We start from the raw sequence: 25,915 nt of genomic DNA on the forward strand, positions 1-25,915 counted from the left end.
TGTACGTGTGTACATTTATGGACTTCCAAATGTCGGAGAGTGCCCTGAATGCTTCAGTGTGCAATAATCTCCACTAATCTCCCCTCAGAAGAAGGTTCTTTCAAATGTTTTCCCTCCGGTTTTCCACATTTTATTGAAATGTAATGTGCTAGGAGACCTGCTTTGATATGACTCGCTAATTAAACTTTGCTGTTATCAGAGATTTAATTAAACACCCTACACATTTATGCACAACACTTTCCTGTGTGCAGCGGAATATGCAAATGAGGCTGGATACATTACAAATGTATGCGTTTCTGTGCATGTGCGTTTGTTTATTTGTTTCTGGTGTGTGTGTCTGTGTGTGTGTGTGTGTGTGTGTGTGTGTGTGTGTGTGTGTGTGTGTGTGTGTGTGTGTGTGTCTGCATGCGTTGGGGCATGTGCTTAGCATTGTGTGTTTCAGTGTGTGTGTATCACTGGTCACACCCGATTTTCCCAACTGCAGTGCTGCCTGAATGTGGCAGATAAGGGTGAGTGGCAGAGCCGTCATACACTGCACTGCACCATTCACACACCAGCGCAGACAATACATCAGGTCAAAAAAGCACATCCTACTGTATAACTTACTCCACAAGGACCTAAACTAATACACTTTGTCTGCTACGCAGAGGCATGTATACCCATACAATTCAAACGATTCCTAGTGCTTGTATTTTATTTTATTTGTTTATTTATTTTATTTTAGTTTTTTAAACCTGTGCTGTCAGCATGCTGGACATAACAGACAGAGTATTTGTACGCCATTCCATCTAGGACAGAGTTAGTCTGCAAGTGGAGTTAAAGTTCTCAACCTGCAATGCAACTCTTTATTCATTCTAAAATCATCAAGAACTGCTGCAATAACTCTGTCCTGTGGACGAGCTGTAGAATGACAAGAGCACAGCTTTTGGTTATAGAGAACCACCACCAACCACCCTCTTTGGAGAACTAGTTTACCATGTTTGGGTCTATAAACAAGTGATCACTACTCCAAGAGGGGGAAAATCACCATGGGTGAAACAAATAAACATAGAACCGAACAGCAATATGTACACAGGAAAACATAAACATCGGACGACAACATGTATCAAAAAACCAGAGTTAATTAGGTCCAGGAAAAGTACTTGTATTGCAGACTTTCCGAGAAGCAGTCTCTAATAGTCTCAATATCAGGCACACAAAGCAGTCGTGTACCTCCTTTATGAGTTGGTAGAGTCAGGCATACTGTACAAATAACACACATATAATGTACTGCTTGAAGAAGTTGGAAAGTATTGACTGAATATGCTGATTTCATCTTTTGAGCACTGACAGTTTTACTGCTGAGGCTCAACACAACTTTTCCACAGTCCAAAATGGTGTATGTCCATGTGGCAGGAATGGTTACATTTGTGCAGTTTAGTAGAAAGTGTAAACCTGAGTGCAGTGTTACAGGTGAGAGGTGAGAATTGGTCAAGGTAATCAATTTGGTTAAAAATGAGCAGTGGTGCAGCTCCTGTGAGGATTACAATTTAGACTGCACTACGCTGACCACTAGAGGGGGCTGTTATTACACTACAGAAATCCACCGAGTTTCAACAATACAGAGCATTTCAACAAGTACAGTATGTGAGAGGCTCCAGCGACTTGCTCGCCCCCTTTGGGCCTAGATCTGTATTACTTCCTGAAACAACACTGGTCTCATGTAGTTAAGATACATAAAGGCTGATGACCGGGCACCTTTCATCCCAATGAGTTACCCTGGTTTATCAACTGTTCATAGCGTCTTCCTGTTAGTCTGCTGCCAACCTGAAAGTCGGCCCAAGGGTCAAATTCCCCTTTAAAAGTTTCCTCGCTCCCACTGGGCCCTACCCACCACCTGATCCTTGACCTAGAGGCCCGAGGGAGGTTAATGTGTTGGGTTAATGTGGGGCCCAGGGGCCACGGCAACTAGAAGTCACTGCAAAGTCACAAATTCTGAGTCAGCTCACGGGGGTGAAGACCATCATGCTGGCTAATGCACAGTTCTGGACTATAGGAGCAATGCTGTTTTAAGTGTAAAAAAAAATAAAAAATTAATTGGAAGAGCTTAAAAACATGCAAGTACAGTGCATACTGATCTCAACGTGTGTGTGTGTGTGTGTGTGTGTGTGTGTGTGTGTGTGTGTGTGTGTGTGTGTGTGTGTGTGTGTGTGTGTTTTTACAAAATGGTAAATAAGGTCAGTGATGTGCAAACAGGTGTTGGCAGGAGGAGAGATCAGGGGTAACCAGTGATGAACTAGTGGTGTATAACACGTCCGCTGTGTAAAATACAGGAAGGGACAGGAAGAGGGGGTGTTGGTGCATGAACAAGGATAAACATGGGGGGGGGGGTTGGAAGGAGGTATGAAGTAAAGTGAAGAAGTGTGTGGAGAATCACGGTAAGCAATGCTGCAAGGAAAGGGTCTTTGGAAGGGCTCACTAAGGGGGGTGAGGAAGGACAGTGGACGGTGACTGATGGTTCGGATCTATTCTCGTCCTGTTTCCCACCATCAGAGAGTGCACCCCTCCCATCGGACTTTTTGAAACCGGACCCCCGTGGCAGTCCCTATGGGAGGGCGGCCTGGTGTGAAAGTGTGGTGCGGCTCAGTGTCAGTAACAAGGGGAGGGGGGTCATCAGAGACAACCGATACATCACTCAGCCACAGAGAGTGGACATACTTGATGGTTTGAGACCTTAAGGCTGTTGACTTCACGACGGGAGAACAAACTTTTAGGTTGTGGCAAAACATACTTATGTCCAAATGACAAATAGTCAGAGTCTGAATTAGAGTCTAACTCTGAATTAGAGTCTAACTCTTAGCCAGGAAAGAAACTATTAGTTATCCAAACAAATTTCTTCAATAGCACATTTTGCAGTTCACAATCTGAGTATTAGGATAAGTCCATTATTCAATTTCCTTATATGGCATGTTACCAAATTAAAAGTGCACACAGATTAGATTTCTGACAGTCCAATACAGCCGAACCCCTAAAAAAATCACTCACATAAAACCTCTCTTTAAAGGCTGAACCTGGAAATTAACTACCATATAAAACACACACACACACACACACACACACAAAATGAATCCTAGGTGTCATACACACAAACAAAAGTGCAGAAATAAAAAGTATAGCGCACAGATTAGGATAATCTCTGATGTCATGTGACTAGCATGACAGTCACATGAGCAGACTTCATAAGATCCTAATGACTATGTTAATACTCTGTGTCTGTGTGAGGGTCCCTTATGTGCACCTATAGGTATCTGAATCTTTATATATCCATATACACCACAGTATTTATGACATGACTGTGATGTGTATGTATTTGGTCAGCCCCACCTTGGGAAAAATCATAAAATCAATAAAATGTGTGGTCATATAAAAGATAAAGAGTTAAAAGGTGAAAGAAATCGATAATGATATGGCGGTAGCAACATAAAAGCTTTTACAATGGCTCCCTCTATTGGCAAAGAGTAGGAATTGAAACTCAATGTAAAAGGAAAATACCTGGGGACTGGGGTGTTCTGGGGTAGTTTTTATTATTATAGTGGATTCATTTTAAATGCTTCTGGGAAATGAGTACAAACTGTATCATCAGATGTAGCCGACTGTGTGTCTGTGTCGTGTAATGGTGAGAGTGTCTCCATCTACCTGAGAGTCGGTGCTGCTTGGTGCTGACGCGGTTGGCGTTCTGGACGTTGCAGCAGAGATGGAGCATCGCAAACATGGTGACGATCATCACCACGCTCTGTACGAGCAGCGTCAGCTCAAACTGCTTCCCTATCCTGCAGGAACACAACCCAAGGACAGGCTGAGTGTCGCTGATTACACAGCGCAGAGTTTACCTCCAAAAAGTAATACAACATCCGGTGTGAGGATGAACCATGGATCAGTCCGTCTCATTTGCAAGCACACTCTTTGAACAGTGGTTCGTGCTCGGAAATGTTCTTTTTTCGGTGCTTGTTCAATTTAGCAGAGTAGTGTCAACGGCATCTATGGTTGCCCTAGTGATGTTAATCAAGCCTGTAGTGCATGCTCCTGCACAACAGTGAAAACATTTTTTGAAATGAAAACATAAATACAGCAATAACCAAAGTCATTTTAAATAGACTGTCAGTGCTACAACCAAGCCTGAAAGAACTCATCACTGTGAAGGGTCCACTGACCTAACGTCAAAGTAAAGGGAATTTGACGCATAATAAATACATGAGGATCTGGACATTAATGGCTTTGTATTAAAGAATTTCTACTCCACGACTCTTTCATTGATCTCGCCAGACCTTTAACTTTTCAACACAAAATCCTGTGACTCTAGAATGATTCTTTAACATTTCCTGTCCCCTTGCCAATGAAACAAGTGACCTTTGTAGTTGCTCCCTTTTTGGTGTAAAATAACTCCAGCAGCACAGTGCGAGCGGTACAGAATTTCAGATATGTTAAGTATCAGGCATGATTATCTCAGTGTAATATCATTTTTAGGGTTACCTAAATAACAGGGTTCTGTCTATTAATATATTTCTCCCATAAGGATCAGGGGAATGACCTTATAAAACTGTCTCAGACAGGGAAAAAAAAGACATAAGGAAATGAAGGAGGTTAGGAGCTAAAAATGGAAAAGGTCGAAATGAGAAACTGTGAGAAAATCGCAGCCAAACATATCCTATCTTGTGTTCTACGTCTCATTTTGGGCTCCAGGTCTCCTGATGCTTACCAGAAGAAGATGCGCAGTATGTTGGCTATGAGCAGCACCAGACAAACCCGGGTGGAGAACCCTTCGGTGTTGCTGCTCCTCAGGATCTCCTGGTACTGGGGAACATACGGCACGGCGCCGCCAAACACCATGACACAGGACGCCAGCCATGACAGCATGGTCCAGGAACCCTTCATGTCCTCCTCCTGGAGACCCACCTCGCTGTCCATCACATAGAGGTAGACTCTGAGATGTGAAGGAGATGTATAGGTCGCACCTGGCAGCAAGGGAAGGGGGAAAAATACAACATTTATGAACAGCTTAGTAATGGAAGACTTGGAAGGATTTGTGTTCCTGGAAAGTACGACCCTTTCGATCTGAAGATTGAACTTGGCCAGTTTAACCCTCCATCAGGAAATTACATTGATAAATGGCCATAGACTGATGATAGAGGTGAGAATGACATAAGGGTTATGAGACACTAAATGGTTCTCACCAATCCGCCTTTTGTCTGTAATACACATGCAAATGAATACAATTTAACATCAACATATGGAAGGTACTACAGCAGGGATGGATGTTGGAAATTAGAAGAGAATGTGTACAGAAACTAGTTACAAAAGGTTAAAGGCCTTACATTAGTTTTCAAAGACAACATTTAATCCCTTCATCTCTAAAAATACCCAGACAGATAAAAACGGTTATAATGGTCTGAAACACAAACTAAATCTATGGCTAAGCTTAGTCAAAATGCAAGCTTTTGATGAGGAAGGGGTAGGGATTCCAAGCAGCAATTGAGGTCAAAGTTCAAAGAACAAAGTATAGAGTGGCAGTAAGCAGCGTTTTTGGGAAGGTGCCTTTGACATTAGAAAAAGTGACAAAGTCAGAGACGAGACAACAGGTGGATATTCTGGGGGTAAACTGATGTCTCCTTGGGGATAAAAGAAAGAATGAGGTTCGAGGTGAGAGTCCGGCTTTGGACGTTGATGAGATGAAATAAGAGTCAGTCAAACTGAATATCTTTGAGGAAGGTGCTACCGTGTAATTGTGGTTTTCCAGCGTCTGACAATGATGAACGCTGCAAGCACCAAGAGTGGAACTATTTCCAGCGAGCTTCCGTTTCTCCTCTCAGTGCCACAAAATAAAAGCAGAACTCTCGATCGAGTGACTAGGGTTTGGAAATCGCGGTCAGGCTTTGCTCAAATGATACAAAACACTTAAGTAATGTGCTGAAATGACCTTTAAATACTGCAGTTCCTGGTGTATAAAACATGTTTTTCCACACTATAAGTGGTTAGAGAAGCCGTTCTCTTCCAAAGATGACTGAAGATATTGTTTCCTGCGAGCATTGGCTTATCGCCATGTACTGTAAACAGGGCAGACCGTGTTCTCTTAAGGTCATCATGAAATGCGTGTAATAAGTCATGCAATACTGCAACAGCGGGTGAACTTATTCGATAAAATCAAAAAACATACTACTGCTCAATAACAACAAGGATCACCGCCTTTATTTTCCACTTTTGCCAGGAAGGCTGTTGCTACTTCAACATGGCCGGTGCATTGAGAGCACCTTAACCCTGACTCACTCCACTCGGTTGACGTTCCAAAATCTCAGTCAGAGTCACTGAGAGGGTGAGCAGTGTCTTATTACACATCAGCTGCTGTTTCAAATAACTCAACTGCAAAGGACATGTGGCTGGACTACCAAATCTCCACCGGGGACCACATTGCTTTGGCAGATGGGGCTGAGAGACGGAGAGTGGCGTTAATAAGTTCATGGGTTAAATGCCGCATGTGGGGAGGGGCTTGTTGATAAGATAAGTAGAGATAAGACAAGTATTTAGAATATACACTCAATTCACAACATACATACAAAAAGTAATACGTTATAAACAGCTAAACAAAAGTGAAACAAAATATATAGCAAGTAATAAAGTAATAATAAACAGCTCAAGAATATACAGTGTAGTTATTTTAAATGAAATGCAAAATACAATATGTCATAACAATACATTTGTACAACTGCCAAAATGTACATTGTTGATACTTTTTGTTGATTAGGCTTTATTTATTCAATGTTTATCATGAGGTTTGTTGTACATTAGCTTTTTTTTTTAATTTTTTTTAATTTCTTTTAATCTTTCTGGTTCATTGGTATGTGCATAAGAATTTCATTAGTTATTGTAGATGACCATTTTTTTGAGTTTAGGTCATTACTTCTTAATTTTTTATGTATTTATTTTATTTTTTGATGCGAGCTGCTGTAACATTACTGCAATTTCTATCGATCGATCGATCTATCGATCTATATCTCCATCCATTCATCCATCCATCTATCAAGCAGCATGAAAGAATGTCCCTCCCAAGTGGTGGTTTGTCATGTTTTATGGCTCATTCATGAGAAGGTTCCAGTGAATGGACCCACAGAGCAACCCTGGACGAACGAACGAACGAGCGCGTACCCGAGCCGAACGCGCCGCACACGGACAGAAGCAAGCATCTCAAAGTGAAAACGCTGACGGAAAACGCCTGTCAACGGGCGACTCTGGCAGCCCCCGGCTATAACCTGTCGTATTATGCAAGCCTGGGAGAAAAAAAGGGGCATAGTTGGGGTGGGTAGGGCCGCCGCAGCACGCCCGAGCGGCGCGGGGAAACTGGAACGGCTCTGCGAACGTTAGGTGACAAATACAAACTGTCGAATCCTGACTCTTGAACGGGACGGCGTTACACCGCGACCTCGACATCCGTGCTGGTTCCTTTTACTTTTATTCATGTGCTTTTTTTTTTTTATATATATACACAATTCTGGAAGTAGACCCGATTCGGCCGAGGGTAAAGAAGGGACTTCTAAAAATAAAAAAATAAAAACTTGAGGACGAATGGGTGAATGAAGCCAAAGGGGCTTGGGCGATGCGTGCAGAGCGCGGTGCTACCGTACGGAGATGTTTTATGTCCCTGCTTTACCTGTTTGCTGCTTTCCAGGCTCCTGGTATTTATCCGCCGTACCGCAATTCTGTCGATTTTGTTTTCCTGATTTAAGGTCAAAATACTCCGGCGGCGTCCCCCAAAAAAAAGCAGCACATGCATACAGCTCCAGCTCGGCAATAAATACCAACACCCGCCACGCTCGGAGAACGACACAACCTACTTGGGACCGGAGCCGAGAAACTTCAAAAAAACGAGGAACTCAAAGTCCCAGGAACTTTCAGCACCCCCAGCGAAGAGGACAACTCCCGCGATACCTCCGGGCGAGTCCACCCAAACCCCAAGGGAAGAACGGAACCCTCGCGTTAGCTCCCGCGCGTCCGCCCGAACCGCTCGGCGACGAGGGCGACTCCCGCGATACCTCCGGGGCGAGTCGACGCAAACCCGAAGCGCGAGCGGAACCATCGCGATACTCACGCGCGGGGAGAGGGGAACTCTCGCGGTAACTCTCGGGCGCGTTGGGTGAGAACAGCTGACGCTGTGGGACTGGAGCTTCGGCGGCTGTTTTCCGACTCGGGCGGTCGCAGGTCCTTATCAGCAGCCAGAACGCGGGAGCTCGCCCCGACAGACAACTGAAGGGTTGTTTTTTTTTCCCTGACGCGCCATGGCCGAAACGGATCCCAAGTCGGTGCAGGACCTGACCAACGTGGTGAGTCGAGGTGCCAGGGGGACGCTAGCGCTAGCCGCTACACCGCTAGCCCAGGCTAGCGCTAGGCTGTTAGCTTCGCTGTGGGCTTGTCTGGTTTTTTGTATCGTACCGATAGCGTTGTCCTACGGAAGCCTGGGAGGTGGAACGCCCTGGTCGTGATTTCCAGTTCGCGCTGTACGCATGCTGCTGCGGTGAAGCCTCATCCAGTGCCTCATCCAGTGCCTGCAGAGCAGTGGATGTCAAAATTGTCGCGATACGTTTTGCGAGTAGCGTCCTCAAAAAGTCAACACTCTTGGTTAATTCGTATTGACTTGTTGGCGTTGCCACTTTCGTCACAATGTGAGTTGTTGACTCTGAGGTTTATTGTTCAGTTTCTCGGTTGTTGTATATTGCCGTGCTCCATTGTGGCTAATTTTCGGTTTATTGTATATTGACTTTTTTTTTTATTAGCTGTCCCAGTGTTCCAGGTTTATTGTCTATCTAGTTGGCAATTCGTTTTATTGCTTCCCAAATGTCAGCATGGTTCCAAACTACAATGTCAGTCATAGAAATAGTTGACTATAATTCCCTTGTTTTGTCTATCCAGTATGAAAGTTTTCCAAACACCAAACCGACCATAACTCATGTTTTCATCACACTAAGGGGCTAAATGCCCTTTTTAGTCTTTTATGTAGGATGCAACCATGGAATGTTTGGTGTTGCCATGGAGACGGGTGTCGGTTCGTTCCGAGAAAATGGTTGATTTAACTCTGAGCTGGAGTCTGAGTGTCCATGCATGTGAACACAAACTGAGTTCATTGTCATTTATTGACTCCGATGGAACCAGAATATTCTGTGAGGCAGTAATTGGTTAAGTTAATGTTGTTTATTAATATTGATGAAACTTTTTTTTTTTTTTTTAATTGTTGTCATCGAATGTCCTGACTTTTAATCTAGGTTTTTATAACCAAAACCTACGATTCTTATGTCAAATGATTAAATTTCACACCTTCCTAACTCTATATGCTGTGTTTCTCAGGTCCAGACACTACTGCAGCAGATGCAGGACAAGTTTCAGACCATGTCAGACCAGATCATTGGAAGAAATATCCTTCAAGCATTTGACACAGCAGAAACACAACATATTCAAGTTCAAGAGATTATTTGTCACATACATATACATAGTCATGCATATATACACTGAAATGTCATGACGGTGATTACGCACAATAAGCTCTAAAAATACTAAAATGTGAGTAATTGACACAAGGTGCTCGCGCAGGTGGCCGGCCGCAAGGGGCGGTGCCACAATCGCGGTTCTGGGTCCAACCGAATAAGCCTTGTTTATAATTAGATTTTGCTGTGGTTGGGAAAATGGGTGGGGTGTATATATTTTTAAAAATCTTACCATTGCATTTTTCCAAGAGACTTGTTAACGTACCTTAACTGCTCCTGCACTTGACGAAATGAGCACGCGCATCGATGACTTGGAGAAGAACATCGCTGACCTGATGACCCAGGCCGGAGTCGAGGAGATCGAGGCTCCACCTGAGAAGGCCAAAGAGGGTCAAGGGTCATAACGGTAAAAAGGACTTTGTAAGAAATCCCAGCGGAATCTCAATCTGACTGCAAATGAACACCTTTGCTCTACCTTGCCGGATAGAACGGATAGCGTCTTCCTTTCAGTGAATCTTTACTCTTCGAAGTCACAAAGGCATAGGCTGAAATGAAATTCTTACGGGGTAGATTTTAACGACTTGAAACATACTTTTCAGTTGCGAGTACAACAAAAAGACAACACGCTATTGAAGTAAAGATTACGGCTGTGTTTCTTTCATCTATGTGGCACAGCGGAATTATGTTATGAAAGGCACATCGTTACTTCTCAGCCAACACAAAACATTTCGCTTTTCATTCTCTTCCACAGGTTGCCAGGCAACAAGGCATGATGGCAGTTCAATCTTCAGGAGGCGTGGACTCATTCCAGCGTTGACCACAGCTAAAGCGATACGGTGTTTTGTGTGAAATGCTTTTTTTATATATTGAATATTGTGGTAAATGGTTCCAGTTATTTAGTGACTTGAAAAGTAGGATGTTGTATGTAAGCTAGAGTAGTGTAACGCACCCTCGGAATTTTGACTCCTTACTTGCGGGAATGCAGTTTATTGATTTTGTGCACTGAGGGCGTAGGATTGTTTGGCTGCCATCACCACGTTTGAATAACATCCTATATCCACTCTGGCTGGGCAGGGCGGACTTCCACGGCCTTGTTTGGAAAGTAAAAGCCACGGACGTGACGGGATGTAAAACTTCCATCCCCAGGACACGCTTAGTGAGTAGAGTTAACATCTCAGGCCAGAGGTTTTTTTATGAAACAAAACGGCACAGTTGTTGTGCCAAGTTGTGGGATGCATTCCAAATTTGACTGATTTTGTTCTAATAAAGATATTTAATACAATTCTGAGTCAATTGTAAACATTCAATCAGTTTTACAACATGGAATCACTTCAACTTTGCAATTAAATGTTAAGTACAAAGCAATTCAGAAATAAACAAGCATTGTATAAGCGTTGAGAACATTTGACACGTAATTGCTTTTAACTTTAAGTCAACAGTTGAATAACTAAGAGCATCAATGATTAAGGCACACTGAACGCATCGAAAACAAAACAGGGAAGGCATGACATGTCCAAAACACTGTCACCAAAGAAAAGTAAGGTCCTTTGAAAAGCAATTTAAAGTACAACTTTACCTTCCCAGAAGCCTTTGTTTACATAAATAAATGGGGGCACTACTGCCATTCCTCAAAGATATTATCCAAAAACTGCATAGTTAAATTTAGAACACTTGACAAGCTTTGGCCTCAGGGTGGCAAAATGAAAGCATTAAAAGAAAAAGACGATATGGGAGCTAGTTTGCAGGCAGAAGCACGAGGTAAAAGCCTTTATACCGCAGTCCAGTTCGAGCTTAATGGCCCACATCACACTGGTGATGGTTCTCCCGGTTAGAACCTGGAAAGTAGAGACGGAGGGTGGAATGATTATACTGTGTAGTAGAGCAAAATGAAGCCGGATTGTTTATTAGAATTGTGACTTGATCAATATCTATCACCTGCAGCAAACAAAGCAGAGTCCTGGAATGGACAAGGGATTGTTCCAACTCCAATCAATTAGAAAAATGGTTTCAGGGCTGGCAAACTGTTTCTTCAGTCCACACCCAACTCGAAGCTTTAGCCATTTAGTAAAAAAGGGGAAAACCTAAATAATTAAAAGTGCAAATCTAATAGACTTCACTCAATGGTAAATTGACTAAAGGTGCAATTAAGCGGAATTCTAAATCATAATTGATTACATTTATTGTTGCCACTTAAATAATGTGCAAATACTTTATTAATGTCACTCTGTAGGGTCATAGATCAAACATAAATTCCTTCTCTTTATCCATTTAGTTGTCAGTCATTGTAATCATACATTTTTCAACATGTATGTTGAAAAAGTTGTACACAGACATTAGAGATAGCATTTGTACAATAACATACTTGACTGCACACAAGGAACCTTTATTTAAATGTGTATAAATGTAGAAATCAAAATACCAACTCATCTATATAAAGTGCCAACAGCAACGAAAATAACACTTAACAAATATCAAAGCATGAAGTGTGATATTGTCTGCAGACAATATAATGTCCCGTACAAATGAACGGGTTCCTCCAACTGCATCCGAGCATCGGCTCACAGCAGCGAAGGCGGGACGGGCTCAGAACTCAAAGTCCAACTCGGTCATGTCGATGGCCCAGGCAAACTTGTCTCTCTGGCTCTTGTTGTAGATTTTATCCAGTTGCACCTCCATGTTCTTACACCTGAGAAGTGACCAGAGGGAAACTGGACATGAGGCTGCAAAAAGGAAAAGTAATAACCTACAATAGTCGTCTAATATGGGCTTGTTTTTTTGTTTTTTTTTTCCTCAAACCGTATCAAAAAGCATCACCCTGTCGGGGGTTAGTTTGCTATAATGAGCAGCTGGCTGCACATTATCACACTTATTACATAGCTATTTACCAATGAAATACATTGAGACAAAGTATTGATTTGGAAATTATTTTAAACTAGTATGTCTACTTTAAAAGCTTCCACTAAGAAATAGTTCCACAACAACAGCTAACATTGCATGAAACAAGGTGACAATGGTCAGAGACAGACAGTGGTCATTATTCAGAAATAAGAGACCACTGATTGCGCTATAGACCAATCAGAATCGAGTATTCCCCAGAGCTGTCTAACAATATGCTTTTAACCGTTTTGTTACAATCAAGTAATTTTGGATAAGAAGCATTACATGAGTGCTGATATAGTGTATAACAGCACCTGGATGTTTCAATGGTATGATCACTCTCCTTTACTAGATTGCAGTCGTAAAACAGTGTTGCTTGGCTCACATCTTTGTTGGGGGACCCCCCCGAAAATCAATCACTGTTTTCTCAAACCACAATTTCCTTTTATAAAAGCTAAATTAAATCTTTAAAGTTTGAGCTGAACTGTATGGATTAGGCAACATTGAAGTGGGAGTTTTATTGTACAGTAGTTACTCAGACATCTTGATTCACAACTTTGTGGTCTAAATGAATGATTCATCAAACAACATCTGGAATATTGGGAGTTTAAGTTAAACTGCAGCTTTATTCTGATATTTTTCCCCCTAATATAGTTCAGTGTGATGAACCCAAGTTGGATTATTTGTGATTTTAATATAAACTCAGATATTAGGAACAGCAGATAAAAAAAATTATATATATTTAATGTTGGAATCCTTGCGGACCAGAAGTCAATCACAGGAAATCCCCCCAATTTACGATTAACTGGTGTATATTGAGAACAATGCAGTTTACCTTGAATCTTAAAAACCTGTTAAACAAGTCTTAAAAGCATGGCCTCAGGAAAAGCAGCAGAGTGTGTGTGTGTGTGTCGTGTCTGACCAGGCCACGCTGATGCGCGGGTCCAGGTAGTTGAGCTTGGAGGTGCCCAGAGCAATCTGCTTGTTCTCCTCCTTGTCGGTTGCCTGCACCTGCATCTTGAGCAGCTGCTCCTCGCAGCGCTGCACCGCCTTCTTCTTGCGCTCCACCAACCTGAGAGGAAAACACGGACGGGAGGTGCACGGCCACGTGAGTAGTTGAACAGCGCTGGCACCAAATTAGCTTTGATAGATGTGTGTGGCAGCGGGAGACTGCTGTGCTACAGCGTTCCAGTTCCCTGAATATGGCATGGAGGTCCCTCTTTAAAGTGTAGGATTAAATTAGAGTCGTGTTTATTGTAGTGACACCTGCTGTTAGGTGGCATTTGTGTCTGTATTATGCTGTTATTTATGTTGTGTATTTACATGTGCTGATTGAGGCACGAGGTATCATCTGTAATTTGGGTCTGTATGATGTTTATGACTGATTCTTACGCCTGCAGCTTGCCATCTGGGCTGCTCTTTGCCTTGGCCTCCTTCTTGGCCTGTTTGAGCTCCGTTTTTGCCAGAGACAGCTGCTCCTTCCTGCCGTCTATCTGAACGGACAGACATCAATCGGGACCATGGTTATACAGTGGCTCAACAAGTCCACGGTCTCGCAATATTTACCTTTGCCCGTGTCATTTCATGAATTTAAATGAGTAAGAATTGGTGTGTAAAGAAGAAGAAACCCCCTGCGCGTCATCGTTGGTCAAGCTCTGCCGTCCGTCCATCCTACCTTAGACTGCAGGTTTGCCATGGACTGCTCATAAGTTTTTGGCAGTGCCCTCTGATGGTTGCAGAGAATTGCAACCGCTCTGTTGGCCCTGTTGTAGGAGAGCAGCTTCTCGGCCACGTTGTCGGATTCTGGGAAGGTGGCAGAGGGAAATCAAAAACACTTGTCTTATACACATGAAGTCAAAAGATAACCCTAAATTGAACATTGAAACTCTGGAAAGCAAACAGCAGGAGGCAGACTTCTTCTGTCACGGTAACATAGAAGGTACATTGTGCTGATGGTGGATGTTGAGTACAAGGAGTTTTCAGTCATTGTAGCCGACATTTGTACAGAACTCCACCCACCCCCACAGGAGGGTGACGCTTGGAATTAGAGTTTGAGTAATTAGAGTTTATGGCTACAACCCCGTGCTTGGAAACAGATTTGCTCTGTGGCAGACCAGAGATGAGAAGGAGGACAGAGTGACAGCGCTATCTGCCGGGGCAGGAACCTTGGCAAAGGAGGCAACAGAGAGACAGATACTGACGGAGCCAGTGAAGAAAGTTCTCACACACACACACACACACACACACACACACACACACACACACACACACACACACACACACACACACACACACACACACACACACACACACACACACACACACACACACACCGAGAGAGAGAGAGAAAATGCGGTCTCCGCGTTACAGAAATGTAGGATTTATAATTTACAAGTATTTACAGAAATTTTGTCCTACAGCAACAGAAAGCAACAGTCCCTTAACTCAGTTGTGTTTAAAAAGTTGTTTTTTTTTTTACATGTAGGAAACATTTAAATTCAAAACATAGCCACAGGAGTCTGGAACCTGCGTGTACACACGCTGTAGCTATGTCTGGAGGGGAAATTAAAGAAAAACTGTGCTCCAATTCTCTGAGTTATGTTTTTCATTTTACATACATGTAAGAAACTAAGGAAATAAAATAAATCTATATTGCTATGTTATAATCACAAGATTTGCATATAGAGCAGGAAAGTAGGTTACTCGACAGCTCTGAGCGGAGAGGGCGAGAGCCTCCCTCCCTCTCCCTCCCTTCCTCTTCGCTCCTGTTCCAGAACATGTGAAACTGCATTTACGCCGTTTCATTGCTCAGATTTTTCCTGCAGGATGAAAAAAACAAAACTTGTCGGTCATCAATGTTAATCACGATAGATGGAGTCGACCACTGATTTAATCGGAAATCTGCCCAAGCCTTACACATACGGAGAGAGGGAGAGAGACCAAGACAAGAAAAATATCTGAAGATGAAAGTAAAATATGACTGGTGTACAGGGACATGGCGACAGGGCATAATAATGATAAAAGCCTGACAGATGTAAGGCTAGAACATCAAAGTAGCCAATTCACATGAAAAGCATTATCTGAAAAAGGTTGTTTGACTATTGCAACCAGTATGACAAAATGGGGGTTTAAAAAAAAAAAAAAAAAAAGTTACGTATAACTATCGTATTTCTTCCTGGGAACATCACTATACCTTCTTTGGAGGGGTCAGCTATGGCATTTGTGTAGGATTTTTCCTACATCGAAAAGGCTGAGGCAGCTCGCCTAAGCCGCAAGGGGCGGCGCCACAATGGTGATACTGGGTTCTGTAATAGTATTAATTGTCTGTGTTATATCAAATATACATTGACATCCTCCTAAATGAAACTTACCTCTGATACTTACCTCACAGGCGTAAGTACCAGAGGTAAGTTTCAGTACTTACCTAACTGGCATGTCACAAAGCGATGTATATAGTGTGTATGTAGTATATAAAGTGAGGAGTACCTGTATATGCAATAGCTGTGGAGGACAGAAGACGGTAGAACTACCTTTGACGGCATAAGCGGGCGAGCAGAGCAGAGCGAGTGATCAGCAGAGTTATTGAGAGAGACTTTTGGGCTGAACGTAAAATCCCCCCCCCCCCCACATTTGTCTAATTCATTTGTACGATAGCCGGTACGGTAGTTGTACGTAGCCCCTTATGGGACATAGCTAAGGTAAAAACAATGTCACGGGAATTTCATGTAATTTTACCCTCCCCACAGTAACTGAGGGGGAAACAAAAAGTTAAAAAGTTGGGGTTTTTGAGAGAACACAATAAATCTGAGTTACTATGACGAGGAAAAAAAATAAATAAATCGCAAGAATCTCCTATCAATATTCTCCCTCACCTACGTCCCCAAAGGGGCACGTACATTTGTACTCCCAGTTGTTCCCCCAATAATGCGATTTACACAATTAAATATAGCCTGGCTGTAAGGCATGTAATACTGCATACTACATACAATGGACAAAACGAGAATAGAGTGACCGCCACCACAACGACAATAAACAAATTAGCCACCAAAAGGTTGTTTAAATAGGTGATTGTTCTTGTCTATTCACAGATCCTCAATAAGAGAACAGGCAAGATGACGGATTTCTTTAATAAAAGAGCCCGATATGAGGAAGTAACAAGGTGAACAAATTAAACCAAATGGATACTTCCGCCTGAAAAATATTTGTACAATCTAGTTTGTTTGTGTTTGTGTATTAGACATTTACATTGTTCATTGTAATAGCCATGTGAGGTGCTGGATAAGGTGGTGCAAGAGCAGGTAGAGGCAGGAGATGGACTGCAGACAGAGGTGACAACCTCATCTAGGAGATGATCAGGGGTGAGTAGTTCCGTCGATTTTTTTGTATTGATTTGCGAGCAAAAATTTGAGTTACGAGGAGCGAGCTTCAGGTACGCCGCCGCTGGTGGGCGTAGCGAGCGAATGCGCCCAGCATCCCGCGTCTCACGCCTTCACTTCACGTGGTGACCTGAGCGTGGAAGCATCTCTTTTGTGTTTTGTGCTCGCAATTTGTGCTTTTTGTGCAGTTATTTTGCCAATTTTAAAGTAGGTGCTGAGAAAAAGAAGCGGATGATGTCCATTGACTTAAAGTGCAAAATAATAGAAAAACATGAACGAGGTGTGCGTGTGATGGAATTGGCGAGGCAGTACGAGCGTAGTACTTCTACCATACGTACCATACTGAAGCAGAAGGAGGCGATAAAGGGTATTACGCCAGCCAAGGGCGTTAAAATAATGTCTAAGCTGCGGACCGCTGTCCATGAAAAGATGGAGAATCTGCTGTTGGTGTGGTTGACGGAGAAGCAGCTCGCAGGAGATACCCTCTGTCACGCTATCATCTGCGAGAAGGCAAAAATGATCTACACATCCTCCTTTATGTTTTTTTATGTTTTTATACAATATTTGTTATTTATAAATACATTTTTCCTATTTAAAAACATGTAACAAAAAAAATTGGGGTGTTTTTTTGGGGGCTGGAACAGATTAATGGCATTTCAATTAATTTCAATGGGGCAAATTTATTTGCAATAGGAGCAGATTGAATTACGAGCTCTGTCACGGAACGAATTAAACTCGTAAGTCAAAGTACCACTGTACATAGAAATGTTTTACTAAAGAGTCCAATGAAAAAATGTGTCCAGTCGGAAAATAACCCCCTTGCATAGAGTCTCGCTGGGTGATGAGCTGTTCTTTTATTTTAACCCTAACCCTTACAGTTTTATGTTGTGTTTGTGTAAGTTGCCGTCTCCTGCCACCGGTAAATGTTTCCCCCTCTATGTAAGAGATAGCCTAGGCTCCTTCCTCGCCAGGAGGTGCCCTGGCTGAAAAGGAGCGCACCCACTGTTATGTGAGGTTCACAAAGCGAAGGCACACACACTGGTCTGACTGTGAGGTTTTATTTCAATAAGTTATTTTACTATTATTATTTGTGTGAAAAACACAGTTTATACCTGTTCTACACAAAATAACTTGGAATAGTACATGTTTTTTCTTGTATTGTGACACACACCCACCCCCCCTTCAAACCGAGCAACCGAGCATCAGAATGGGGAAGAAAGGGGATTTAAGTGACTTGGAACATGGCATCAGAAACTGCTGACCTGAGATTTTCACGCAAACCTTAAACCTTTATAATTGAATATAAAAATATAAAGATACAAAAACTGTACCGTTACAAAATGGCCCCAAAACCGTGATACATACAGAACTGTGAGCCCACTGTACCGTTGCATCCCTAGCTAATACACTGTCTGTATGGCTGGTATTCTGGGAATCTGCTCACAGAATACAAATGGCTTGGAGGACCCCACCATTTGCATTGTGGGAATTGTTGTTTTTAGGGAGGACCCAGCTGCGCAACCTCGTGTTGCCAGCGCAATTCCACAATATAATTGAGAGCGTCTGCCATGCTCTCCTCGTAATCCATAACCCGAAGATATGGTTTCAGCGAGCAGTGAAATATATTGCTTCTGGTGTTTATTTGTGGTTGTTTCTTTGGCAAGCTTTACGGAAGGGACGTGGCCTCTTGCCGGTGTAGTCGTTCGAGTCGATACACTTTATAAACGTATTTATTTTATTTAATTTTTTTAAAGGTTTCACATTTGACTTGACATCCAGCGCAATATCGAAGGATTATCTTGATCTGCACGTGTGCATCCAAGTTTGCTGTTGTTCCGAGTTCAACAATGGGTGAGTAACTCAGTTATGAAATTAAGTGGAGAGAAACTTGAGGAACATACGCACAATTGGGCGTAGTTATCACATTTTGAATGTCTGATAGCCCACCACTAACATTTTAGTCCGTCACAATGAAAACAAAACATACATTGTCAGTTTTTATTATCAAATGTCAAATGTATTTTTAGCTTGTCAAGGTCTCGTCTCTTTCATGGAAAAAAGGGAGTTGACAAACAGTCACAATTTTCATTAACAAAATTAACACTGATCCAAATGAACAAGTGGATTTCTGTCTGCTGCAGGGTGGCAGTGGATAGGCCACAGCAGGAGTAGACAGACATCAGGGCCCTTGTTGAAATGTTTTACTGGGCAAACAAAATTAGGAGGGTCTAATCGTCAGTCACTGGATGTGACATCTGCTGTGATTGGTGATACATCTGCTGTGAAACGTAAATTTAACATGGTCACAAGCACAAATGTTTATTATCCGTTTTAAAGGCACTTTAAAGCTTTTTAATTACGGCACTTTGTTATTTCAGTGGCACTTTAAAGCTGTTTGTTTACAAATTCTTCAATAAATATTTAAAATGTTCACTTTTTTATGTTTGTCACTTTTTTTTCCACTGACATCTCAGTACATCTTACATTCCAAATATAAATGTACTGAGACAACACATCAAGTTGACGGTGGCAGTAAAGTCGGATCGCCCGTAGTCGCTGTCATGAAAAGTTACCACCTAAGCCGTGTTTTGAGCCAGGAAAAACCCTGTTGTGATGGTGATGTAGTGGCGTTAGCTCCGGAAATAACTCAATATTAGCTCGTTATGACTGAGGGGGTTTCTCCGTTCCGGTCAGAAACAGTCAAATATTTGCTGAACGTGTGTTTAACATGAGGAGCTGCTCCACTTTTTTAGTGTTACGTGACCACATCTCACTACGTGCATTTTATTCAGACCACATCTGGATTTGGTGTGTGTGCGTGCGTGTGTGTGTGACTGTGTTCAGCAATGGAAAAATGCATAATTAAAATATATACCATGAAAGCGCCCCCCTTTTGGACTTTAAAGGTGACCTACTGTTGGTGAGCACTTTGAGCTGCTGCTGCAGGGTGATAGAGGCGTTGTACGTCCTGAACACCTTGGCAGTGAGACCCGGCATCAAGGAACCTAGGTGCTTGTTCAACAGGCTCGTCTGCATTTAGGGAGGTAGGGGGTAATGAGAGATATTAGTGAAATTATTATTTTGATTATTATTAATAAGTATATTAACATCCACGACAAATGTTGAGAGTAAATACATAGATCCTAAAAGTGAGTCCTAAGCAGGTCAAATGACTCCAGACGTGCACAGGCAGTAGGTGGCACTGTAGCACTGCCATTTGAATCTCAAGTTATCCATTAAACGCCAGACCAAAAACAAATTGAAAAGAAAAACACATTAATAATGGAATGGAGTATGCATACATTACCATAATCTGCAGCACAGGTAGATTAAGAAAAGATCACAGTATTATTTAGTCTCTAACAATTCTATATGTAGTGGCCCATCTTGCTATCAAGCTCCTCCTAAATCAGAATTAAAAGGAAGATGGGAAAAGAAGAATCACTCTGCTGGTGTGTGTTTCTGTGGATGGATAAACCTCCTCTCACCTCAAGAAACCGTTACACACACACACACACACACACACACACACACACACACACACACACACACACACACACACACACACAAGTCTACCTTGCTAATGAGCTACCCTGTTCTGCCCCTGCAATGCTAATGAAGGTGCCTCTTAGTCTGAGGGCAGTATGAGCGCTCCTGCCCCGCCTTGTCTCTCTAGGCATGGATGGCGTGTTTGTGTGCATTTCAGCACATCGTTACAGCAGCCCTAATTGTCGCATCTATAGATAAAGATGTCCAATCGTGGAATCATTTGATAGTCTATGCAAGTGCTTGGTGGAGGCTAATAAAAGCCAGTGGAAAACATACTTGCCCTGCCCACTTTAGCCAAAATGATCGCATTTTCCCGAGGTCCGAGTCGTGATGTTCTTGAAGCGAGAGTCAGATGAAACTATATTCCACCAGCTCAAAAGCAGTGTTCAGGCAGGGAATAATGAGAATGCATCTGGTACTGTAGGATGTAGAATAACAGAATATGATTCATCCATTGGTCGCACTGAACATGAATCTGAGGAAGAGCCGTCCATTATTAAGTAGAAATGAATAAAATATAACAAGGCAGCAGCCGCTTCTCATATCTAGATGGAGGTTGAGAAGACTAGTGCTTGGAATATATTGTTATATAATAGTCCATTCAATGCCGTTCAATGGCCTAAGTTAGGCAGTATGGTTGACGTTTAAAGGAGTAAACGATTTAGCATTCTTGCACACAACTCATTATGACTCGGCCTCAAACTCTTTCTCTCTTCCTTTAGCCTCAGCTTCACACACAGACGCGATTTGTTTTCATTGGGGAGTTCAGCCCGCAGGAGCAGGAATTTGTGAAAAAATGTTTTTCCGAAGGACTGGACCCCACATACCGGAAGTAGCCGAACAAAGGGATCTAGGTTGGAAGAGCGGGGCAGGCTGGGGAGAGCAGTGCTTTGTGACATCACCCAATTTGTTGCGCAAATGTGCAGGGTGTGGCTCTGGGGTGGGGGGGGCGTGGGGGCTTACGCATGGGGTGAGGTGCACGGTGCGCTGCGGTCTAGACTCCATTGGTGTGTACTGGTTTCTTCGTGCAGGATCTGCGGCAGGTTGAGACAAGAGACAGCAGGAGCAGATGCTGCATTCCAATGTGATCTTGCAAAATTAGTTTGAACTGATGCTGAGTTCCACGGTAAGTCAGAAAATCGTAATTCGTCTCCATAGGAAGTGATGCTGCGTTTCACGGGAAATCAGAAATCTGTAATCCATTACTAACACGAATAAACTGGACCCCACCGTGCATTACTGCCTGCAACAATATATTTTTTTATTATTTTACCTCTGACCCTCACCATCATCCACAAACCTGCCCCTCTTTCCACACCACTCCAGTTCTTCCTCCATATCATTAGATATGGAGGAAGGCTGTCACTTCTTACCGCACCCTCACCCCCAAACGCTTCCATCTTCCACCACCTTCCTTTCATCCACCGTACCCCTCCCTGCCAAATCGCGCCCTTCAGACCCAGGGCGGCGGTGCACTTGCTCGCTGCCCTCCCGCCCACCCTCGCGGGTATCTCTTCCCTCTCATTCTGCGCTCTGGCCTTTCAGCATGTCAATCAGGCCTGCCCAAGGCGGCCATTACCATTCCACCTCCAACGCGCTCTGACATTTCCTGACACGCCAGAGGACGGGGAACGCCGGCTCTGAACTCCAGCCTTCCAAGTCATTTCCTCTTTGCCACCTTGCACCGTCTCCCTCTTTCCCAGTCTTTCTTAGCATGTTTCTCACCCCAACCTCCACAGCAATTTCGCCATTCTTCCACCTAGCCCCTCCCCGCCCTCCCCACTCTTCTGCCTCCCTTCTTATCATTCCCTGACGATTTCCTGACCAGCAGTCTGTGCCCTACATTGAAAACTTTCCGCCGCCTCGGTATGACATTACTCACATCACTTTATATTCCGGCGTAGAGGCCGTGTGCCGTCAGCAGAACCGCAGCAGCACTAGCCTTTCAATATTCCATCTACAAGTTAATCAATGTCAATATATATTTGGGAAAAAAAGGATCAGTCCAAAACAGATCTCGTGGGTGTTCCAGCCAGCACTCTGGAACCGCTCATTTCACCAAGAACGCTCATGAAGATCTGTTTTGGACTAATCTTTCTTTTTGATTTTGAGTCAAAGAGTGGCTGAGTTATGAGAGGCCCTAATTTTCCTTGTTGTAGACAAAGTGGCTTTCAGTATCTCTTATTACTTGTATTTACTTGCTGGGCCTTTCTGTCTGCTGCAGGATGAAGCAGTTCCGAGGCCACTGGGTTCTCAGAGGCAGTAATCCATTCACATAGGCACATGTGCTCTAATTTCATTCCCTTGGATTTTTTTCCACGCGCCAGTTGTTTTTTTTTTATCATCCCCTCTCCATATTAAGATCCCAACTCCCCCTTCCATTCCTCTCCACTTTCCCTTTCTTTCGACTTATCCCCTTTCATCTTGCTGGAGATGCTGCAGCCTCGTTCCAGCTCATTCTGTACAGCCACGCTTCTGTGTGGTCCATCCCAATCTCCACCACCAGAACATTATCCAATCGGTCCGAGAGTTTAGCGATCAAAGGATATTGGTGTTATCAACTCTTTTTGGTGACATGTTATTTAGGTTTATGTTGAGGATTTCCAACACACATTCACGTGGTTGTTGGATGACTGAATCAATGTTTTATCTATGAGTGAACGGTGAAAATGTGTTGACTGTGTGTGTGTGTGTGTGTAGGTCCCTATGTGCATCATCTTGGTCCCAGTACTATTTTAGCACCCTTCAGAGACTCACATTTGTGTTTAATAAACGTGTTATACAATTATAATAATCACCAATTCTCCAAAATGTGGACACTCCAAAAACAAAAGAAAAAAAAAAAAGAGTTAAAATGCTCTACAAGTTATGAGCACTTACGGTGAGGCGGTCAAACAGCTCATCCCCTGGGTCCTTGTTTTCCATGAACAGCTTCAAATTTTTGAAAACCTGCAGAGGAAGAGATACATGAACACAAATTGCTTTCTGACTTTGTATTAAAAAAACACACACACACGTACACACGTACACACGTACACACGTTAGGGATATTCGGCTTTCGGGTGAAATTTCAGGATGAACCTAAAATGCACTATAACCATAACAGGTGAACTTAATTTGACCTTCTCTAAACGTTTGAATGCACATGTCCAACTGTTCAATGTTTCAGTACTTTTTGCACAACTTGCTGTTCTCTAACAAGGAGCTGAACGGAAAAATTCACAACAGGTGTTTGATCCATGAATCAACCAATACATTTCCTGGTTCTATTAGAATTGGTATTTAAACAGTCCTCTTCATCATGCTGTTCACATTTTTACATCATGAAACCAAGACGACACCTATCAACTGATCAACAGTACCTCGCCATTGTGAGGCTTCAAACAGGATGTTCTCAGAGGGAAGTGGCCACTGAGCTTAGAGTGTCACAGAGTGTCATCAGCAGGTTGCAACAGAGATACAGAGATTGGAAGAGTCACAGAAAGGCATAGAAGTGGACGTCCTTTGGCCACATCCCACACTGATGACCGCTTCATTGTGAACAGTGCCTTGCGGAAGCGGATGATGAATGCCACTCAACTCCAGGCACATTTAAGGGAGGTGAGAGGCACCCAAGTGTCACGTCAGACCATTCAAAACAGTTTACATCAGCGTGGTCTGCGTGCTAGACGACCTGCAAGGGTACCTGACCACACCACCAGGCACAGGCATCATCGTCTTGCATGGGCCAGGGAGCATTGACGCTGGACGAGGGACCAGTGGCCTCAGTGCTGTTCTCTGATGAAAGTTGATTCACGTTGAGCAGAAATGATGGCCGCCAACGATGTTGGAGGCGTCAAGGAGAGCGCTATGCATCAGCCACTGTTGTCACCAGACGAGCCTTTGGTGGTGGTGGTGTTGTTTCAGTGTGGGCAGGTGTGTCTAGTCAATACAGAACTGCCCTACACTTTTTGAATGGTACAGTGACAAGCCCATACTACCTGAATAATGTTTGAGATGAGGAAATTTCCATTGCATGCTTCTACTTAAATGCCCTACTTTCATGATATATCACTGTAGCGTGAACTTTTTACATTTTCCATAAATTTCACCCGAAAGCCAAATATCCCTAACTTTTTGTGAGTAGTGTATATATATATAAATATAACATTACTACTACACCTGTGGTAGTTGATATCTTAGCTCAAATACCAAAAATGGTAACAACTTCTTGATATGGTCTCTCCCTGGAGCCAAATGCCTCAAGGGAGCAAGGGCCCCAAATGTCAGTGTGAAAGCTCTGGCTGCATCAGCTCATATGAGTGGTAGAGAGATTCTGAATCTCAATCTGCTCCACAAATTGGGTGGTAGGTAGTAAAGTATTTAATTGTGGAGTTTACAGATCATTTGTGAGGTAGGCAACATTTATAAATTGGGGCCCTCATTGCTAAAGTCAAGTAATTTATTAATTAAAAGTCATGTTAAAAGTACTACATGCCTGCCCTCAGTATCTCAGAAAGGCTATTAAAACCAGTAAATTCTACAATTAAGCCAAGTTTGATGACAAGTTCGGACTAGACTAAAACATGGTCCCCTGCGCTATAACCCTTTCACTGTGGCACAATAATACATATTTCATTGCGAGAGTAAAGGGCAACTTAATTTCTCCTTCATCTCATAGAGCAGGGAAAGAAAGATCACAATCACTTATGACATTTTCGAAAACTGATTTTCCATGCTCCCCACTGCCAAATACAAACAGAATTATGCAAGACACCAATTAATGGCAACAGATGTCTTATCTTAAAACCACAACCTGACGCCTACACAAATTAACGTGGCAATTTCTCCTTGAGCAAACAGTTAAATAAAAGGTAAATAAAAACCTAGAGAACATGTGCAGTTGGAGTGAAAATGGGATTCTAATCCGTCTGAAATTGGGTAAATGACATGTCAGTGTGTCTGTTTAAATAATAATAAACAAAGGTCCATTAATCCCCGTGGTCTGTTTATGCATGAGCAGATGCCGTCGCTCTCTGCGGCCGCCCGCCTTCCAAAAGACCCTCAGATTGAGTCAAAGTATTTCCCCAAATGATTAATAGTTGATAACCATAATTTACAGACCACATCAATCCAGATTGAGATGGCTGGGACAAACTGAGGATGTACTCTCTGATTACTGCTACTCTGTGATTTCTGCATTTTTAATAGAACCAAAATATGCCCTCCCCTGGCAATACCCAACAGCCTTTTTGGGGTACAAGTGGATTACTTCAATTTGTTATAGTCAAAAGTCTGTATGATGTGTTTCCCTGCCTCAGTAGTCCTTCAGACAGGCATGGTTAGCCTTTGTAGCCATGACCTACCTCATTTTCACCCGCACCCACGGTATAGAAATTAATAAATCAAAATAAATAATGAAAGCCCGTCATTCAGACCGAGAGTGCGAAGTGAAGAATAATCTGCAGATAAACATATGTTTCACATGACAATGGCGGCAACAAGCGGTTCTGGATCTTGTATACTGGTTCATCTCGCTCCCTCCAGAGATTAGAAATGGAAATTTTCTTTCTTTCTGTTCCACTCCCATTTTATTCCAAATGACATTTAGCAACTTCCCCACCCTGTTTC

The 25,915-nt window shown here is 42.8% G+C and overlaps 3 protein-coding genes across 3 annotated transcripts in view; 1 reads left to right on the forward strand and 2 right to left on the reverse strand.

Annotated features, from left to right (window-relative positions):
• LOC307231418 (solute carrier family 66 member 2) overlaps nt 1–7,858 on the reverse strand; it is a 64,850-nt gene extending 56,992 nt beyond the window's left edge. The window contains exons 1-3 of the mRNA XM_080002117.1: nt 7,679–7,858; nt 4,736–4,991; nt 3,676–3,809 (exon numbers count right to left, since the gene is read on the reverse strand). Coding sequence (XP_079858243.1) covers nt 3,676–3,809; nt 4,736–4,944 — 343 coding nt within the window. The 5' untranslated portion in view covers nt 4,945–4,991; nt 7,679–7,858. The remainder of the gene's footprint in view (nt 1–3,675; nt 3,810–4,735; nt 4,992–7,678) is intronic.
• A 278-nt stretch (nt 7,859–8,136) lies between these two features.
• hsbp1b (heat shock factor binding protein 1b) lies at nt 8,137–10,785 on the forward strand. The gene is made up of 4 exons (XM_080001966.1): nt 8,137–8,348; nt 9,367–9,433; nt 9,786–9,909; nt 10,255–10,785. The coding sequence occupies exons 1-3, from the start codon at nt 8,304–8,306 to the stop codon at nt 9,905–9,907; spliced, it is 234 nt and encodes a 77-aa protein (XP_079858092.1). The 5' UTR covers nt 8,137–8,303; the 3' UTR covers nt 9,908–9,909; nt 10,255–10,785.
• A 1,301-nt stretch (nt 10,786–12,086) lies between these two features.
• Nucleotides 12,087–25,915, reverse strand: part of LOC307231915 (DNA topoisomerase I, mitochondrial) — a gene marked incomplete at both ends in the record, with an annotated part of 28,415 nt that continues 14,586 nt past the window's right edge. The window contains 6 exons of the mRNA XM_080002790.1: nt 12,087–12,189; nt 13,303–13,452; nt 13,773–13,873; nt 14,056–14,183; nt 19,672–19,786; nt 23,186–23,254. Of these exons, the coding sequence (XP_079858916.1) occupies nt 12,087–12,189; nt 13,303–13,452; nt 13,773–13,873; nt 14,056–14,183; nt 19,672–19,786; nt 23,186–23,254 (666 nt within the window). The remainder of the gene's footprint in view (nt 12,190–13,302; nt 13,453–13,772; nt 13,874–14,055; nt 14,184–19,671; nt 19,787–23,185; nt 23,255–25,915) is intronic.

This window comes from Zeus faber (genome assembly GCF_960531495.2).
Source record: "Zeus faber genome assembly, chromosome: 6".
NCBI lineage: Eukaryota > Metazoa > Chordata > Actinopteri > Zeiformes > Zeidae > Zeus > Zeus faber.

What these genes read in the sequence shown, in the direction of transcription:
- hsbp1b (XM_080001966.1), top strand. Translation starts at nt 8,304, where the DNA reads ATGGCCGAAACGGATCCCAAGTCGGTGCAGGACCTGACCAACGTG. An exon ending in TGCAGGACCTGACCAACGTG is followed by an intron (nt 8,349 to 9,366) that starts GTGAGTCGAGGT and finishes TGTGTTTCTCAG; the next exon opens with GTCCAGACACTACTGCAGCA. An exon ending in AGACCAGATCATTGGAAGAA is followed by an intron (nt 9,434 to 9,785) that starts ATATCCTTCAAG and finishes CTGCTCCTGCAC; the next exon opens with TTGACGAAATGAGCACGCGC.